The sequence below is a fragment of the Uloborus diversus genome, chromosome 1, assembly GCF_026930045.1.
Source record: "Uloborus diversus isolate 005 chromosome 1, Udiv.v.3.1, whole genome shotgun sequence".
NCBI classification, from domain to species: Eukaryota; Metazoa; Arthropoda; class Arachnida; order Araneae; family Uloboridae; genus Uloborus; species Uloborus diversus.
Genome location: NC_072731.1, coordinates 153,410,016 through 153,430,726, shown reverse-complemented (window position 1 = coordinate 153,430,726; position 20,711 = coordinate 153,410,016). Strand labels below are relative to the sequence as shown.

The 20,711-nt window shown below is 35.8% G+C and overlaps 1 protein-coding gene across 1 annotated transcript in view; it reads left to right on the top strand.

The window, feature by feature from the left end:
* Positions 1 to 3,587: 3,587 nt before the first annotated feature.
* LOC129216404 (transient receptor potential-gamma protein-like) overlaps positions 3,588 to 20,711 on the top strand; it is a 133,935-nt gene continuing 116,811 nt past the window's right edge. Inside the window, exon 1 of the mRNA XM_054850622.1 lies at positions 3,588 to 3,772. Within this exon, the coding sequence (XP_054706597.1) occupies positions 3,588 to 3,772 (185 nt within the window). The remainder of the gene's footprint in view (positions 3,773 to 20,711) is intronic.

Sequence of the window (20,711 nt, the reverse complement as noted above, 5' to 3'; positions counted from 1 at the left end):
CTCGCATACGAAATTTCAAGTTTCTACTTTTCTTAACATAAATGCGTTTGAAGGCTGGAAATTAAAGAATAATTGGTCTCATGAATAGCTTTCTTTATTTTCTATTTAACTTTTACTGTGAAAAACTTTTTACTGTGATTTTATGTTTGCAATGCATTGAGGTTTTTAAATGCATGTTTTATATTTTGCTGAGTTTATTAATATTGTTCTTTTTACGTTGAAGTTCAAAGGATTCTGAAATGCCCAGAGTTTTATTTCTTGCAAAACAAGTGGTCGAAATAATGGCATGCAGGAATATGTTCTGAATTGGCTTTTGCCTTGAAATTTAGTATTGGGTTTTTCAACTTTTTTTTTTCATTCCGTTGACAGAAACACTGTAAAAATATCTACAGAATTACTTGTAATAATGTGCTTTTTATTTAATTTTTTTCTTTTAAACGCTTGAGAGAAGGTAATGAGAAAACGTTCGACATCTTTCTTAGAAATATTGTATTCAGAGTTTCAGATTAGGAATTTTTCACACAGCCGAATATTGTAATCTAAAAGGCGATAATTGTCTAAGAAAACGGTGTTGATTAGGATGGGTGGAAAAACTTTTCTTTTTCTAATTTCAATACTGGGTACTGTGCATGAAAAGTCCGATTTTTTTTTTGGACAGTTTTTTATCTGCTGCAATTGGGTTAAAGTTTCAAACACATGATGGTTTTTTTCTTTTAGATGTTTTTCGTAAAATTAGTAAAAAAAAAAGGTATTTTCTACTTTCGGTGACGGGTAGAGCAGAAAAAATTCCAAAAGTGGCACTAAATTCCCATAAAAAATTTGTGGTGTGTGGTATAATTTATTCCTTTGCCATAAATGCGTAAAAGTTTTGGCAATTTCCTTTTTTTTTAACGTTTTTAATAAATTTTGTAAAACGGTAAAATACTGGTTCCGTTGCATTTATCTAAAATATTCATACAATTTCTCATATATTTTATTATTCTTTTTAGATGCTTGATGCGTCATAAAATAACTACTCATTGCTTATGAGCTTTTGTTTACGAAATATTTCAAATGTTTTATGCGATATTTGTTCCAGCAGGGGTACCTTTCTTTCCCACACTACACGTTATCCAAATTAGATAAAACTTGTTTTTTGGCCCACCCTAGTGTTGATTTGAGAAATCGTATTCGCATTTAAGAAAAAAAAACGACCTGCGTTGTATATAGCATGAAAAGAGTTTGGTAAAATAACCGATTGAATGATGGTCAGAAATGTTCCCAGTATCCCAGTTCACTGTACGTTTGGATGGGTTATCGTCTTATGGTAAAAAAAGTCCGGTTTCTATCGGGCAGGGCAAGAAAAAGGTGCCAAATGACGTGTTAAGGTCAAATGTAAAAGTTCATTCAGTTAGGAGAACATTTTTTGCCTCCGAAATGAGTTTGAAAAACTCGTCTTTAAGGGAAAAAAATCTAAAAACAAAATTACAAATATTTATAAAAACTTAAAGTTGTTCAAATATTAATCATTTATTTACAAAAACTTTTATGATTATCATCAATTTACAAAATTACAAATATTCATCCTTAAACAGCTTGAAAGTCCTTACTATCAAGTTTTGGCATAAGTTTCCGGTACTCCAGTTGGTTCTGTATGAAGGATTTTCCTTTAGATTTTTTGCACAATGTTGTTGAAACTTCTGTCAGTTTTAACTGCCCTTTCACAGGGGTGCCAGTCCCCAAGGGCAATGATGCACCCCCTCAAATGCTGGGGAGTACCCCCCAGACTGAGAGCCCTTCCCCACCCCCACCTCCGAAAAAAAGGAAGTTCGAAAATCCTGTCGAATCAACCCTTGTATAAATTTCACTGCCGCAGTCTGCACCATGGACCCTCCTGCTGGACACCCCTGCCTTTCAACAACCTGTGTGTAACATGGCAGCCGTGGTAAAGACAGTTCTTGTCTGCCTGGAACAAAAAAATGAATATCTTAGTCAGGGATTGATTTCAGTATTGGTGGATCAGACGCATTTTCCCAGTCAATGAGATCAATTTAAGATTCTGCATCAAACTGAATAACAAGAATTTGAAAAAGTTCGAGTCTAATTTGAGTCTATTTTACTAAACACTACGAGCTTCTAAAATACAACAGGCTGCAAATTCACGATGCTGTTCCAAATTTGTCAGTATTGCAATAAATTAATTTTTAGGATATCTGAAACACTGCTTCGTTGGATTAAGGGATCTATTTTGCCCTTCAACTCAGTGGATAAATGTCTAATTGCAGTGATGAGCCCCCCCCCCCTTCCCATCTTCACATAAACCTTCACATAAAAAGGGTAACTTTTGATTGCAAATCAGATTGAAGCATAATCTTTGGCAACATATCTTGCAAAAATTATTAAATTTTCGGAAGGAAATTCCACTGAAACACACAAACGTAAAATTCGATTAACACGAGTTAGCCATCGACCATGAGGCATTTTTTGACTCTTGCCAGGGCAGATTTTCGTGCTATTTTGCGCTTCCGACGAAGCATGTTTTTCTCAATAATTTCTGAAGGGGTGGGGTAAAGAACTGCTGAAACAATAGCTGCTCTAGTCCTGTCTGACACTTCGAATCTATCACACGTTCGTGAAAGCAAATTAAAGTCTACCGTATTGCTTGTAGTAGTAAATTTATCGATATAAGCATTTGAAGGTGAAGCTTGTAAATGTACTTTGAATTCATCCTCACTGTTCGTATCCGATAGAATAGATGCGATGAAGTAATGATACTAAAAAAGCTGATTTCTCTCTCTCTCTCATTGTTTTTTGCTTTTTTTTTCGGACAAATACAGTTATTAATATCTTTGCATTTGCAAGATGCAATGTCAAATAGCTGTTTACTAACTTAGTAAAATAGTTCTAATTTTTTTCTTGGGTATTTTAGGTTAGGATTTCAGAAGTTTGTTGCAGATTATAAGGTAGACATCTTACTTATATATGTTACACAGTAGGCAGGAAGCGTTTGGCCAAATTCACACATTTCAGTCAATTCTAACACCTAAAAAGGGCAAGTGAGAATTTATATCAGCTGCAAATTGAAAGTTTGGTCATTTGTTTCTGTAAACGAAGTAATATTAGCACTATTAACTTACATGGAACGTATCTTGTTTGGGTAAGGAAATCCAAGCTTCAAGCTCAATCCGGAGGCAAAAAGACCTATCAGAATGGAATAAAATTTCACAGATGTTAGTTTAAGACCATTTATTTTAATCCATTCATCTAGTTTAAGACCATTTATTTAATTATGACCCACCCTACTGTATGTGCTGATAAATATTCAGTTTCCTGTAACTTTAAAACAATGCCCAGTTTTTGAATCTCTATTTTAACCTGCCATTTAAAGCATTTCTTATATTTTCAATCCTCATTTGTAGATGCATCCATTATTACTTGCTAAATTTTTATAGTTGTCACAAAATATTCAGTAATAATTACGAATAAATTGTAATCTATTGCAACACTAATTTGAACATGCATATAATTCTGACTCATGTAACCCAGAGATATGATATGTACTCCTTATTTCTCCATTAGGCATGGCGTTATATCATCCTCGGTGACCGATGGATCCTTTAACGGATGAGGAGGAGGCACCTGGGGACTGTGAGGACGGGCATTGTCCACTAAGAGAAGCTGAAGATGAGGAAGCACCTCCTTTGCTCCCACCGAGGGCGCACGGACAGCTCAGTCAAGATGAAAAGAGGTTCTTGTTGTCCGTCGAGAGAGGTGATGTGGCCACCGTCAGGAGGTGAGTTGATATAATCTATTATTTAAGGAGCAAAAAATAACAATATGGTTTAAATAAAAATACACGGAAATGTATTGAAGAACACAAGAATAATGGACTTTTTTTTCCAAAAAAAATACGCATCATCATTTTTTACTGAGAGGTTAAAATAATACAAGAAGATATTTTTTTATTTCCCCCTTTCGATGACATTAATTAGATGCAATATCAAATAGTTTTCTCCTCGAAATGGGAAAACATAAATGAATTAATACTGACACATGGCATAACCTTTCGTTCCAACATATGCTATAAAAATAAAGAGGCCATCAATAAGCTTAATAAGTCGCAAAATATGCACTTTTTCCAAACTTCGTTTATTTTATGTGGGTGTTTTTAACGTAATCAATAAAAATAAAAATAATAGTAATAATAATAATAATGATAATGATAATAATAATAATAATAATAATAATAATAATAATAATAATAAATAAGCAATGGAAAAAATGAGTCAAAGTTTTTAATTACAATCACCTCGATAAATGCTGGACGATATAGTTTTAGTCAGTAGACAAAAATTTGATTATCTTTTCCAATAATAAAGCTAAAAGTCTGTATATGTCTGGATCTCTGGATGTGTGTTACGCGCATAGTGCGTAGACCGTTCGGCCGATTTTCATGAAATTCGGCACAATATTAGTTCGTAGCATAGAGATGAGCACCTCGAAGCGATTTTTCAAAAATTCGATTTTGTTCTTTTTCTATTCCAATTTTAAGAACACTTTATCGAGCAAATTATCATAACATGAACGAGTAAATTACTATAACATGGAAGAGCAAATTACCATAACGTGAACGAGCAAATTAACACAGCAAATTAGCGAGAAATTCGAGAAATCATTATCCATTATTTGTAAATATACAGGCGAACCAAATGACCATTTGATTTTCTACTACGAGCAAAGCCGTGCGGGTACTACTAGTTTCAAATTAACTGGCTTAGCTCTGTTTCATCATTGTATAAATTTAACATCCGGATTTATCAATTGAAACTTGAATCAGCGTTCATTAGAAAATTTGATGGAGAAAACATGCTTGCACATTTCGAGTTTTAATACCAGTCGAAAGATCATTTTTTTAAAAGTAAGTTACAATATTTTCAAACTTTTCAGTTATAACCTTTTTTAACCAAATTTTTAATGTAATTAAAATCCTTCTCAATCGACGGTGGCGAATTCCTTTTTGAAGACGACGAGAAAAAATTCAACGATTTTAAATTAGTACCTGGACGACCGAGTTTCGCTCGGCTATAAAAGAATTGTTTTTTGTCAACTCGTGTTTTTCTAAGGTTCGATACTTTTTCAAATATACTTGAAAAGCATCACGTTAACGAAATATTAAGGTTCTCGACAGTAGTTGGATATGCTTCCCAGAAGCGAGAGATATGCATGCAAGCGCTTCATCAGCATTATAATCATTTCAGCTATAAGAAGCCTACTACTAAATATAGGCCTCCTCTTCCCCACAGACATACACCTACGGAAGCTCTGAGCTGGTTGCGTATGAATATTTAACGCACGGTATTGCCAAAAAAAAGTAGTTTCTAAGACCAAACATGGCGACAATAAATATGAAAAATTGCTAAGATTGAAAAATCAAAGAAGATTTTGAATGCAATTAAATCGACATTTTGCTTTAAACTATCTGTCACATTTTTGTTTCCACTATAAAATTTTCCTGTCATAAATTAAAGGCTAAATATTTTGAACTTAAAGCCGATTTTACTATATTGAAATCGGTTTTTAACGCAATACTTCCATACATACTATGTTGCAATTCATGATTTTATCCCAATCGAGATTTTCATTTGGAACAAGTACTTTTAGGGTAGTTGGTCACTTTACGCCAGAAAATGCTACATACAGCATGCTATCCATAAAAACTGATGATCCACAAACCACTCCAACGAATTATAACAGCAGCAGTCTTAACACAATGTAAACAGTCTCAAGACATATGGTTTTTTTTTTTTTTTTTTGAAATAAAATTTGGATGCGTGATTTAAAAAACATATAAAACTTTCTGAAGTGTAAAAAAGAAAATAAATAAATAAAATAAAATAAGACAGTCAAGCAATAGTTTCGCTTAAAAAAAAGAAGCCTTACATCGACTTACATAATGATTTTGAATTTGTTTTTAGCCAAGTGTGATTGGAAATTAACCAAAGTGGCTAATATCAGCCAAGCTTGGCAACCGTAAGCAAGTTTAAAATTTTAAAGCGAGAAAAGAAATTTTCATTGTTATGCTTGCAAACCGTCTGCCTTTTGTGTCAATGTTAAGTTTTTTTTGTTTTCAAAGTTTCATTTAGACTTTATATTTAAAAAACTGTTTTTTGCAAAAGATCGCGTTTCTACAGAAAAAACACTGATGTAGATTAACTTAGAATGCAAGATTACAATTAATTCCAAAATTTCATCCAAATCGTTAGAGCCGTTTCCGAGATACGAAATATATATATATATATATATATATATATATATATATATATATATATATATATATATATAGTCAGCCACAAGAGTTAATCGTTTTAAGATAGTATAAGATAAATCAACTCTAAAAATATGCAGAAAAAAAGTGCAATTTTTTAAGTCAGAAATTAAACTATCATAAATGATATTTGAGAAAGACCAAACGACCGAGGAAAGAATGTAAAATAAGTTCATTTATGAAATAAACATAATCAATTTAAGTAGTTTGACTCGATTTTATGAACAACTTAAACTGAACTATGTCCGACTGAAACTATGTCAATGATTTCAACTTTTAAAGAGTTCAAGCAATCGATAAATACCAGCCGACAGAAAAACTTACGGATAAAAAATAACAATCAGTATTTCATTGGAAGATCAGGAAATAATTTCAAATAATTTTCTTGATTTCTTTGTTTTCTTTATTCTTTATCAAAGTAATAATTATAACTGTAGGTACTATAGGCGGCAGGAATATCGTCGGGTTTTTTCCACGACGCGAAAATACTTTTGAAAATGCCTTGAGGCATGAAATTCATCTTGGGTTAACGTTTCGAGAGATGCGTAAACAGTGAAGACCAAAATAGTAAACCATAGCAATATACAACTAGTATTTTTTAGCCATCATGAAATTTTTTTTGTACAATTCTCATGAATTCTCAGTGTAACGCATCTTCTTAAGGTATTATTCCTATTCCAATGAATTCTTGACTTTAACGGTATCACAAAGCCTTTGTGACATTATTAAGCATTAAAACTCTACTACTCAAAAATTTAAGGTTACGTCATTAATCTTGTAGAACAGCGATATGTAGTTATAAATAGATAATAATAATAATAACAACATATAATTGAAATTTTTTAAGACATTCATTACTGTTTGTAGATGAAAATCGCATTTATTTATCTTCATACTTGTTCTAGGCTTAATTGTAGAAATAAATAGTATTATCTATTTATAACTATAATAGTAGAAATGTAGTTATAAATAGATAATAATAATAATAACAACATATAATTGAAATTTTTTAAGACATTCATTACTGTTTGTAGATGAAAATCGCATTTATTTATCGTCATACTTGTTCTAGGCTTAATTGTAGAAATTTTATTCAAAACAAGAATATTTTCCAATTATTAATCAATGAAAATTGACCCATTATAAATATAATAGGTAAAAAGGCTGATTATGGCCTATTACCAATTACTACCAGTTGATCGGTGCATCCCTACTTTAGACATACTGTACAGAAGAAAGAAACGTATTATAATTAAGATTTGAACTCTCAGTCGCATTAGGAAATTAGTTAATAGCTCAGAAAGAAAGAAAAGAAATTTTCTTCCCGTGTCACTGTATCTTTTATCAGTAAACTTTCAAAAGAAGATCACAAAAGCTGTAGGCTTAGCCTCAGTGTTATAAAAACCGCCTATTGTCTGCAACATGTATAAAAACATCAATAAAACAGAATCTTTCTCCTAAACAATTTTCTGCATAATAACAGCCGACACTTGCGGAAAATAACCGAAAACACAACGGAAATAACTGGTTGCTGTTGGTTCCCGGAAGCTCCGAATTTCCAGCACTAGATTTTTTTTATGGTCTTGTGGATAATTTCTGTCGGTTTATAGAGCTGTTTCCACAGTGGTAAACTACCAAATCTTGTTTCTGGTAGGAATAAACATTTAGCCTGAAGGATATGAGTTGCATTTCATTCGAAAATGTTTTGTCCTACATTTCTTTGCGTAAATATGTATTTTTTGAAGAATATTCACAAATGGGAAAGGGCTTTTATTTTGTAGAGCTTCAAACTGTTTTTGTTCTAAAGATTATTTGTTTATCTTTACTAATACTTGTAATAAAACAGAAAGTAGGTATTCAAGTTTTTTGAGCACTCACGATTGTTAATTGCCTTCACTTGAGCGTCTTTGATGTCCGGTTCCTTTTTCAACCCCACCGCTCCCTGCAGGCGCGGCTCCGGCGCGACTCCTCTGGTCCTGAGCGCTGTCCCCCGGTAGCCGCTGCTCCTGGTCGGTGGCGTCCATGTCCTAGACACACGCACGCTCATTCACACTCATACTCGCCTTTACACACATATACGCAAGCCAACGTGCATACATACAGGTCTACGCACACACACAAGCCTACACATACACAACTTTACACACGTAACCGCCAAAGAGGAGGTACTGGACCCTTTTTTGGAAACAAGCGAGTGGGGTGATAACCAATGAGAAGGACCCTGTCGCAACTCATGATTGTGAAAAATATAATTTGAATTTAAAATTCCTGAATTCAAATTATTATTATTTTTATTTTATTTATTTATTATTTTTTGCGTGTGTTGGGGGGGGGGGAGCTGCGACTGCTTATTTGATTGCCAAGAAATTTCGTTAAAGAATATTGTTCAACTTAGCAAGTTCTCCTTAAAACGTATTTTTCAAAACTCTACCCGTTTTTCTTTTCTTTACCTTTCTTTCTTTCTTTCTTTTTTTTTTTTTTTTTTTTTTTACAATTTCAAGGTGGTTCTTCTTCACAAAAATTGTAGTGTAATTTTCAGGGTTTCCAATCTTGAAATCCCGATCTCGAATCCTGTGGGATCCCACATGATGTTTTCGGGATTGAGAGCAAAATTCCGCAAGATTTCCAATCCTGCAAAGATTTTTCATGCAAACGTTTTCCAAATTTTGCCGCTCATAAAACGAGTCTTCCCACAAGCATTAAGTTTGAATGTCCTTCTTCGTATTTTTGCAAGAAAGGCACAAAACACTTCGTGTCTCGTATGATGAACGATGGATTTACCATTAAAGAATGCAATAAAAATAGAGTATACTTTTCTGAGAATGAATAGATATTCTCATTCGAGGTTTTTGTTTTAATACGTCAGCAATTCAGAAATTGCGTAAAAATTACTAACGTTTCGAAAACCATCACAAAAGTTTTATCCCAGAAAATTGCGTTTTAGAAAAAAATGCATTGCAAATTGCAAAACCCGCTGGAGTAGCCTGAATATAATGTTGGAACGCTTTAGTAAGATTGAGGAAAACACTCAAAAACTGTAACTTACTAAAAGTACTCAATATTTTTCTCCGAAGAAGAAAGTGCACAATATGTTTTCCCGAAGAAGATCAAATGAAAAATCTATTATTATGTATGCTCTCTAACCTGCAGAAATTGCCTACTGACGTCTTTGTCACCGTGAAATGATATTATAAATGTGGGTGGTACCTTGAAAATTATATTGTATGAATCAGCTGACTAATCTGCAATACTCGGCACGACTCTATAAGAGGCGACGGAAACATGGATGAAACACAAGAAGACTCGCAGCAGGTTAAGCGGCTCAAGATTTTATATATCTCTTTTAAGTGAGAGGTAAAATTGGCGATGTTATCCAAAAACTTTTACAGAGTCTAGGACTTAGTGAAACCAATCAGTGTTCTCTCCCTGCTGTAATGAATCAAATGCATTGATACAATGACTAACTTTTATGTAGCAACAAGGTTGGGTGTGGGTATTCTCAATGCAAGTAAAATTGGATGCAGCAATACAAAAGTCAAAGAGACATCGTTTTCGTTCGCAATTTGCAGTTCTTGAGCAAAAGCCAAGCATGATTTCCATAAGAAAAGAAAAATATATTTTAGAAGGTCATGAAGTCTATGCTAAATGTCCACAATTATTTAAACTCTGTAAAAGCAACTGCCGTGGAGCCAAAGCACGCGTTTTCATCAAGCGCATTATTTTTTGCTCAAAAATCCCTTCCCATCTCATACGAAGCAAAGGGCACACTATAGCGTACTAAACGATAGTTGCTAATTGGTCTCTACTATTTGTAGAGACTTTGCAGTACTATACAAATGGTTTAGAGAGTTCGAAAAAACTACTAACTCAAGCAACAAAAGCAGTCTTTCTATAAAAAGCGCAACCGTTTCTATTTGACACTAAAATTTAACTTTGAGAAGAATAAGGTAAATCCCGCGGGATCCTGGGATTCCGTAGGATTGACTTCTACCAATCCCGAAATCACGCGGGACTGAATTTGGCGCGGGATTGGAAACCCTAGTAATTTTGCTTATAAGGATAAAATGTTGCATTCAAATTTTTAATTTTTAAGTTATTCAAAGCCTTAGGATTTTTTTTTAACTTTCACGAGTAAGCGAATAGGCAATTAATATGAACAGCACTACAAAATGAATTTAAAAAAAAATAATAATAATCCGAAGCTCCCCTTAATGAAAGGATCACCTAATTTGCGATTGCTTTTGAGTCAACTCAAGTATAAGTCAATTTGTTTTCTTTGTAAGGTCTACGAACTACTATGCAGAATGGCAATTTATATGCATATATGTGTGTGCACCCAAGTAGAACGCTTCATAATATAAGAGTTCTAAAATGGTTGTTGACGTTATGACATCCACTTTTAAAACTTTTAACGAAACTTTAAAAGTTATTTGTTCTACTTGGGTATATGCATATACATATGTGTGTGTGTGTGTATTCATACTGTAAAAAAATAATTGTGTAACCTTACTCCATAAAATCAGTGGCAGCTTTGCTGCCTCCACTGCTTTGGAGTAGCTTAATTGATATAACTGGCGTAGAGTTACACATCGATTATAGAAGGTAATGTAACTATAGCGTAACGTCTCACTAATTCTGCGTAAGATTACACCAGAATTTTCTGTATGCTTACAGAGAAATTGCTTGAAAGGTTACCCAATAGCAAAAAGTGAGCTTTCATCTGACTTTCTTAAAATAGTTATCAAGTTCATGCTTTTCAACAACCAATATACATCAATTATAAATTTATTTTAATTTACAAACAAGACATGTTTATTGCACTAAGAGAGGAAATGACCTGAGAGGGGTCCGAACACAGAACACGAGTCTTACCATCAAGTCGCAACGCAAGAGCTTATACCGCTGGGCCACCAAGGACGGTTTTCGTTTCACTAATAAAAGTGTACCTGTTCTGCGCCGATTCTCATCTATGCGCATGCGCTTTGAGTTCTACTGAAACCATAGTGCAAGGTTCCTCCAACAATTTGAGTTTTTAAAAAAATGATGCTACACACTTCAGCTTTCGTGTAATATTACAACCATTAATACTGGTAACCTTACACATTTTTTTCACAGTGCACCCTCAAGTAGGTAAACAAATATTTAGCAGTTTAAGACTAAATGCTAGCATCATTTTAAGATGGGTACGACGTTTTGATATTAAGTTTCGAAAAAATAACTAGTTCTCAAAGATTTTAACAATAAATATTACTACAAATATATATAACTCATGATTTTAGCTTCAAAAACATATGTTCAAAAGAATAGATTTATTCTACTTTTAGTAGGACGTTACAAAGTAGTAAAAAGTTATTAGCAATTTTGTAACATCCAATACGAAATGTACACGAATAAAAATATTTTAAAGAAAGAGAGGAAAAACTTCATGTCCCGTTTCCTAAAAATAACCCAACCATCGTTCAAGGAAACTGTAATGTTTTAGAAATTTTGTAAAACTACACGAAAAGATTCTTCACGCTCTGAGAATTTCTGAATTCCCTTGACTGCCGAAGAAGAATTGGAAGTCCAAATTTTAACTTAACTTACTTTCTCAGCCAAATATATTGGTTTATTTATGAAAACGGGAAGTCCATGCTATTCTTTAAAAAGAAAAGCTATCAATTTAATAAAAAAAAGACTTTTATTTTAACGAAATTTACGAACATTTCTATAAATGGGGTTGTTTCTGAAATTTTAAAAGCATTTTTTTCTGAAAGAACAAGCTTATGATTTGACCATTTTTTAAATAGTTTAACGAAGTTAAGTATTTTTAAAAAAATATTTTAATCGGTGCGCATATTCAATATCATTTTTTTTACATTTCTGCACATAACATTACAAGTGATGAAACTCACTGATGCCATTAGCGCAGAGCGCAATATTTAATTCGCTTCTGAATTATCATAACCTGGAAACGCGGTAGACAGCAAGCGAAAACATTCAGTTCATCAGTGGAATGCGCGCCAAAGTACATCACTTGTGACGTCATAAAGACCATGCTTTGATAGAAAAATCGGGCATTTAAAAAAAAATTGATTAAAAATTAAATGTTGGGAAAATGAAAGTATTTTCAGTGTCCACCTTCATTTATTTATTTATTTATTTATTGCTCATTCTATCAGCTTCAGTGACTAAAAGTAGTATTTTTGCCTGAAGGAAACAACCCCGTTGTTAAAAAAGTTATCTTTTAAAATGTAAGATGAAAACGGAAGAGTACATTATGAATTGAAGAAAAAGCCTGCACATTAGCGAAAAAAGAGCAAGAAATGGAACAAATAAAAACAAGTTGGTAAACAAATGTAAAAAAGATTTTTTTATTGAGTGCGAAAATATGATTTTTCACCATTTTTATGAGGATTTTTAAAAAACTGATGACAAAAACAAAAAAAAAAAAAAGAAACGAAAAACATCAATGAATAAAATAGAAAATTAAAACTAAAGACTAAAACTGAAAAAAAAAAAAGTTCAATAATAATAATAAGTACACCGAAATAAATTCTTTATGTGAAAAAGAAAATCGTTCGCCACTCGCCACTCTTTTTTTTATTGGAGAGGGGGGGGGGGAGCGGAAATACAGTTACTCGACTTTTGTTTTCGCTTCGTTGCAAACACAAAAGTTTCATTAACTCTATTAACCGATTAGCGCTTATTAGCCTCGTTTTTAGTTAGTGTACGGCTTTGCTTCGGTTTCCAAATTGCTTTCCAACGTTTCTATTTTTCAAATCATGTCAAGAGTAGTTAATTTCTTCACGACAATTGGACTAGAATGTCATTTTATAGTTAGCTCGGCCTTTTGATGTCTTAAACATAATTTAAAAGAATGTCACTAAACTATTACAACAGATTAAGTTGGCGCTAATGGGTTCATGCGTAAACTATTTTTTTGTATTACCTGCAACGGGAGGGGAATGAAAATTATTTAATTTTAAATGTGTTGTGTGCTCTATATGTGTAGAAAAAGAATTTTTTTTTTTTTTGAAAAAAGCTTTGATTTTATTCTGTTTTTTTTTTTTTTTTCAAATTTTAGGGAAATTGTTTTACATGAGTTTTCTAACGGGGTAAAATTATTCGTTGCAGGCAGTTTGCAATTTTTCTGCTCAATTTTATTATTATTTATTTATTTATTTATATTTTGCTCTTTGAAAAAGAGATTGAGAGAGGGTGGTTTTGTTTTCGACTTGTGGTGTTTCCTTCGCAAAAGGGGAACTCTCTTTCAACAGATATACTTTTGATGTACGTGTGTTCTTTGCTTAATATTTTACATTTTCGGCTATTATGGCACATTTCTTTTACTATCCTTAAAAATATAAAATTCGATACAACGTTGTTAGGCACACCAACCATATTGGTGTGCATAGCGAATTTATTCGACTAAAAAACTCTACTGTCTCTAATTTTTTCAGGAGATATTTTCCCGCAAGTTCCTTGTTTTGGGGGAAAAACTCATCGCATGATGTAAGTTTTCACAAAAATCGAAAGGCTTGACTTTTTCACTTTAACTTACATGCATTTTAAAAGCTTTTAATTCAAATAGAATGGATAACATATTGTAACGGATTCGGTGCGACTTCCACTTTCTTGAAATGAAGAAACAGTTCTTGATAAAAACACAGGAGCTTTATTTACACTATGTACAGGAAAGAGCGTCAACAACTGCTAAATTATTCATCAGCAATTAAGCAATTATCCCACAACACCGTAAACTCAACGTTTACACACGTATTTACTTCCAAATACGAAAACAACACAGCGAAATGCCTCGCTATAAACAGAGCTAATACACACTCTCAGTACAAATTCTCCATCAAAACTAAACTTTTTATCCATCGCTAACGGCTTATATACACACCGAAAAGAAATCTCTCAAAGATTCCAGAAAATGCTACAACGTTCTACAACTACACTTTCATTGATAAAATCAGTGAATGAAATAAGAAAAAAAAGAATAGGGAGTTGTATACTTTAGCCATATGTTAAGGGGTTGTATATTCATTACGGGAAACTATTTACAGGTTACGTTACTACAATAATTACTATTTACAGGATTTATAACATTGCCCCCTTCCCAAGGACTGCACGTTCCGGGCAGTACAATCCCCGGAAAGGGTGCCAAACTTCTATCACAAGTTTACAAATCTACACATTAATTAATAACTAACAGATACAGAAAACACAATAATAACAAGAAATATTACCAAACATTAAAAGCAAAAATTATCTACAACTTTTATGTTATCAACCATGGTTGTTTACGTAACACTCATGAACTATGGCCATAGTATGGGGCTAACCGATCATAATGTACAACCCTAGGTTTTGCATTAGGTGATTTTTGGATCCTCACTACGACGTCATTCAGTCGGTTAAGGACTTTGTAGGGTCCATCCCAATGCGACTGCAACTTGGGTGAATGACCTTTCCGTCGGATGGGATTCCATAACCAAACCTTGTCGCCTTCGTTGAATTCATGTCCAGTAGACTTTGTGTCGCATCGGGTCTTCATCTTCTCCCCCGCGATGTTGATTTGCTCTCGTGCGAAGTTACGAACGTCTTCCAACCGGGCCTGGAGATCCTGGATGTATTCCTCAGGCGATGCAGGCGCATCCGGAGAACGACCGAAGACGAGATCACAAGGTAGCCGAAGCAAAGAATATAGATAAAGGAGAAGAACCAAAGAATTGGCCGAAGCTCTCGTCCGAAGAGCATCTGAGATGGGGCATATCCGGTAGTCTCGTGGACAGCACTGCGGTAGGCCAGCAGGAACAAAGGTAGCTTCTTGTCCCAATCCTGTTGATTTCTGGATACCATAAGCAAGAGATTATTTAGGATTGTGCGGTTAAATCTCTTGACCATGCCGTCCGATTGTGGGTGTAGTGGTGTTGTCCTAGTTTTCTCAATTCCGAGAATTTGACATAGGCCCTTAAACACAGCAGAGATGAAATTCCTCCCTTGATCGGAATGAATCTGCAAAGGTGTTCCGTATCTCGAGATCTAATGTTGGACTAGAGTCACTGCTACGGTGGTAGCCTCTTGATCTGGAATGGGATATGCTTTCGGCCATTTGGTGAAGTAGTCGATGGAAACAAGAATGTATTTGTTCCCATCAGCAGTTCTTGGTAGAGGACCCAGGATGTCGATCCCAATTCGTTCGAAAGGCGCTCCAACGTTGTACAGATGTAGCTTCCCTCTGCTTCTCTTCTTCGGTCCTTTACGAGCAGCACAGGCGTCACAAGAATGGCACCACTTCTCTACGTCATCCTTCGCCTTCCTCCAGAAGAAGCGCTCCCGAACTTTATTGAGGGTTTTCAAGACACCAAAATGTCCTCCAGTCGCACTACTATGTATTTCTTTCAGAACATCTGAAATCCTTGATCGGGGAAGTAGTAACTGCCACATAGATGTTTTGCCGTCGTCAGATTCCCATTTTCGGTGTAGCACGCCGTTCCGTAAATGGAGCGAGTTCCATAAAGCCCAGTATCTTTTTGTTGCAGGACTGAAGATGGAAACGTCCTGCCAGCTAGGTCGCCGACTGTCACTTTCCATGAACTCCAAAATTGGTTTTATGTCGGGGTCTTCAAGTTGATCTTTTCAAGTGACTTGGTCGTCACTCCATGAATCAGGTTCTGATGATATTGGAGTCACTGTCACCTGATAGGCGGTAGGGTTAGTCGTTCCATACTGTTTCTCGATTCGGGAACAATAGTGGCAGTTCTCAGGACAGGGTCTCCTTGATAAAGCGTCAGCATTACCGTGGGATAACCCTTTTCGATGCTTGATCTCCATGTCATATTCCTGGAGCCGCTGTATCCATCTGGCTATCTGGCCTTCCAGATTTTTGAAGTTTAAAAGCCAAGTTAATGAGGCATAATCTGTCCGAAGCAGAAATTTTCGGCCGTAGAGGTAATGATGGAAGTGTTCTACAGCTTTCACTATGGCCAGTAACTCCTTTCTGGTGACGCAGTAATTTCGCTCCGACTTTGATAAGCATTTGCTCCTGTAAGCGATGACATGTTCATTTCCGTCAATTTCTTGGGATAAAACAGCTCCGATGCCCTCGTTGCTCGCATCAGTGTCCAGGATGAAGGATTTTTCAGGCTGAGGATAGGCGTTGATGTTAAAGCCTCCTTCAGTCGTAGAAATGCATCTTTGCATTCCTTGGACCATTCAAACTTCTGATTACTCTCCGTCAGCTTATGCAAAGGTCGTGCAATGTTGGAAAAACCCTTTACAAACTTCCTGTAGTACGTGCAGAGCCCCAGGAAACTTCGCAGCTGATGGATGTTTTCGGGACGACTCCAACTCTTGACTGCAGATACATTTTCTGGATCGGTTTGTACACCTTCAGAAGAGATGATGTGACCAAGGTAGTTCACTTCCCGGCGGAACAAATTACATTTGGACGGGCTTAACTTCAGATTGGCTTCCTTACGCTTTTGCAGCACCTTCCTAAGATTTGCCAGATGTTCTTCGAAACTGCGTCCCACGATGATGATATCGTCTAAGTAGACCAGACAGGATTCGTAGGAAAGTCCTCTTAACACTGTCTCCATAAGACGCTCGAACGTAGCTGGTGCATGCAGAGGCCGAAGGGCATCACTTTAAACTGCCATAAGCCTTGTCCAGTTGTACACGCTGTCTTATCTCGATCATCAGGGTGTATCTCAACCTGCCAGTAGCCGCTCTTCAAGTCCAGGATCGAAAACCACTTGTGTCCGGAAAGAGTGTCCAAGGTGTCGTCTATCCGTGGAAGAGGGTAACTGTCTTTCTTGGTGATTTCATTCAGCCGTCGGTAATCGACACAAAATCTGGTGGAGCCATCTTTCTTTCGGACCAAGACGATGGGAGAGGCCCAAAGACTGGATGAGGGTTCGATTACATCATTCTCCTTCATCTCTTTCAGGAGGGTCTCAACCTCTTCCTTCTTGGCGAACGGTAGTCGTCTTGGATGCTGTTTAATAGGGGGGAGTTCTCCAGTGTAAATCCTATGCTGCGTTAAGTTCGTACAGCCAACATCCTCCGATGCTGATGAAAACAGATGTTTGAAGTCATCCACCAATTGTTCCGCAGCAGTTCTTTGATCTTTCGATAATGGCGCACTCCCAACTAACTTCGATGTCAAGGACTCAGAAGACACAGTCTCGGGGGAATTGATTCTTCTAATGATGCAGTTTACTGGAGTACAAGTTGCTAACACTTCACCTTTCCGAATATTCCTTGGCATTTCACTCACGTTGGCGACTCTCACAGGAATTACATCATTAGAAAGGTCCACAAGCGTAGATGCAACCAGCACTCCTTTTAGGTTATTGCTTAGGTTAGGGTATTCAATGAGTCCAAATCGAAAACTATTGCTTTATTCAAGGGAGCCAGGTATTAATGATTCTGACCTTGAGGGAATCGAAAAATCTGTTTGGGCTATTATTTGATGAGCGGATTTTACATCATTTTCAGCGTTGAAGATGGCTATGTCTTCTCTCATCGAGTGCAGCTCATTAGTCTTGAAGTCGAGGTTGAAGTCATACTTCTTTAAAAAGTCCAATCCGAGAATGAAGGGGTCTGTGATATCAGCAACGAATGCCGTATGATGGTAGGTGGCATTCCCAAACACTATTTCCAAGTCCACTTTACCCTCAATCTCAATTTTGTCACCTGTCACCGTCTGGAGACTTACGCGTGGCGATGTCTACAACAGTTTCAATCCAAATTCACGAGCCACATCTGTCCTAACGATTGTCACATTGGCTCCAGTGTCGACAATCAGTTTGCAAGGATTCCCATTTACATGTGCATAAATGAAAAGTCCATCACTGCCACTACTAGTAGAGGAAATCTGCAGAGCTCTGGTGGAGGTGATTTCTTTCCCTCGCGTAGCTTGGCGAGCAGGACAACTCCTTCGCAGGTGCCCTTCAGTACCGCATTTCCAGCACTTCTGCACTTGTTTCTTTTAGGCTGTTATGCTGTTCAGATGTCTTGCCAAGTCACCGAGTTGTCTCTCAAGTTCAGCGAGATGGGACGACCTTGAATCAGACTCATCAGCTTCCTGAGTCCGGATTAGATGGCGATCCACACGGGTTGCTTCTTGGGCGGCCTCGTATCTCATCGCATACGCAACAGCAGAATTCAGGTCTTTGACATCCGCCATCCGTAGAGCTTTCTGGATTTCCGGATCTCGAACCCCGTCGATGTAGTAGTTGAGTGCCAGGTTGTCTCGAACATCCGCAGGGCAGCCGCAAAAAGCAAGATGAGACAGTCTCTTGATGTCCGCCGCAAGTTCTTGCAGGGTTTCCCCAGTTTTCTGGAAACGGGACTTCAACTGGAGTCGGCTGAAATCTTTCTGGCACTTCTCACCGAAGCGAAGCTCCAACGCAGATGTGAGGGCGGCGAAATCCAGGCGTTGGCTGTCCGGAAGGGTCTGAAGAATGTCCGCTGCGTCACCTCTCAGGGATGCTGCAAGATGGCAGGCCTTGGTAGCAGAGTCCCATCCGTTCGCTTCCGCCACTATAATGAATTGAGTTTTGTAAACCTGCCACGAAGTTTTCCCATCAAATATGGCAAGTTTAATGGACGGTCGAGCAACCGATGTGGGAGCGCCAAACTGTACAGAACTGCTTTCCGCGGTCGCCAATCTCCTTTCCATGTTTTTAATTTTCTCATCCACATGATTTTCAACTGTTGCGATATGGTTTTCTACTGTTTCAAGTTTTTCATCAAAAGCATCAACTCGATGCTCTATCTCATTAAATTTATTTTCCATCACAGTCTTTACCGAAGTAAGGTCGTTTTTAATTTCCTCTTGGTTAGAAGCTAAATCATTTTTCGGCACCATTAAATCACTTTTCCATTGTTCCTGATTAGCCGCCAATTCATTTTTCAATTGTTCTTGATTAGCCGCCATATTATTTTGTAATTGTTCTTGATTAGCCGCCATATCGTTTTTTAATTGTTCTTGATTAGCCGCCATATCATTTTTTAATTGTTCTTGATTAGCCGCCAAACTTTCAGTCAAGTCGCTTTTCACAGCATTAATTGCTTTCAGAAGTTGTTTTAATTGGTCATCCATTGCGCGAGTAATCACCATAAAAACAAAGTCTATAAATTCAAACAGTCTTTATGAAAAAAAATGCCCAAAGTCACACTTACTCCAAGAAAGTCCAGAAGAAGCCCCACGTTGGGCGCCAAATTGTAACGGATTCGGTGCGACTTCCACTTTCTTGAAAGGAAGAAACAGTTCTTGATAAAAACACAGGAGCTTTATTTACACTATGTACAGGAAAGAGCGTCAACAACTGCTAAATTATTCATCAGCAATTAAGCAATTATCCCACAACACCGTAAACTCAACGTTTACACACGTATTTACTTCCAAATACGAAAACAACACAGCGAAATGCCTCGCTATAAACAGAGCTAATACACACTCTCAGTACAAATTCTCCATCGAAACTAAACTTTTTATCCATCGCTAACGGCTTATATACACACCGAAAAGAAATCTCTCAAAGATTCCAGAAAATGCTACAACGTTCTACAACTACACTTTCATTGATAAAATCAGTGAATGAAATAAGAAAAAAAAGAATAGGGAGTTGTATACTTTAGCCATATGTTAAGGGGTTGTATATTCATTACGGGAAATTATTTACAGGTTACGTTACTACAATAATTACTATTTACAGGATTTATAACAATATGTTTTGAAAGTGCTAAAATCTTCCAAGACTTTTTGTCACAAAAAAGTTCGTCCACTTTCTATCTCATGCAATTCTAAGGTTAGTCGGAACCCTGTATACGCGGAATGTTAACTTGCTAAACTTAATGTACTTTTTTCTCAAAAGGTTTTCACAGTAGAATCTAACATTCAGTGTTTTCAAGAGATACCAAAGATTCTACTGGAGTGAAATTTTGAGGCAATTCTGTTTATTTCGTAATTTATTAAAATTTTGCCAAAAGTCAATTTTTAAAAGAAAAAAAAAACGATTTTCACCATAAAAACAGAAAAAAGTCTGAGTCCTAAGCACAAATTTCACTTTAGTATAATAATTTACATATAAATAAAATATGGTAAAAATTTCAAAACAATGTGTAAAGTAACTTTTTATAAAAAAAAAAACATGAGTTTTTTAAACTGACGTTTAGAGAAAATCGCATTTCAAAGTTAAATTGTGCGTATAGCATTTTAACACATTCCTGACCCATTAATAATTAAATTGAGGTTTTTTTTTTTTTTTTTCAATTTAGATTGAAGTATGAATTTGGTGCTTGAAAGCACTTGATTTGAGTATTTTGAATACTTAAAAACTTAAAAATTATATTTCTTAAAGGTATTAGGGTATCCACTTCCCTTACATGTAAAAGTCTCTTTGCTTTT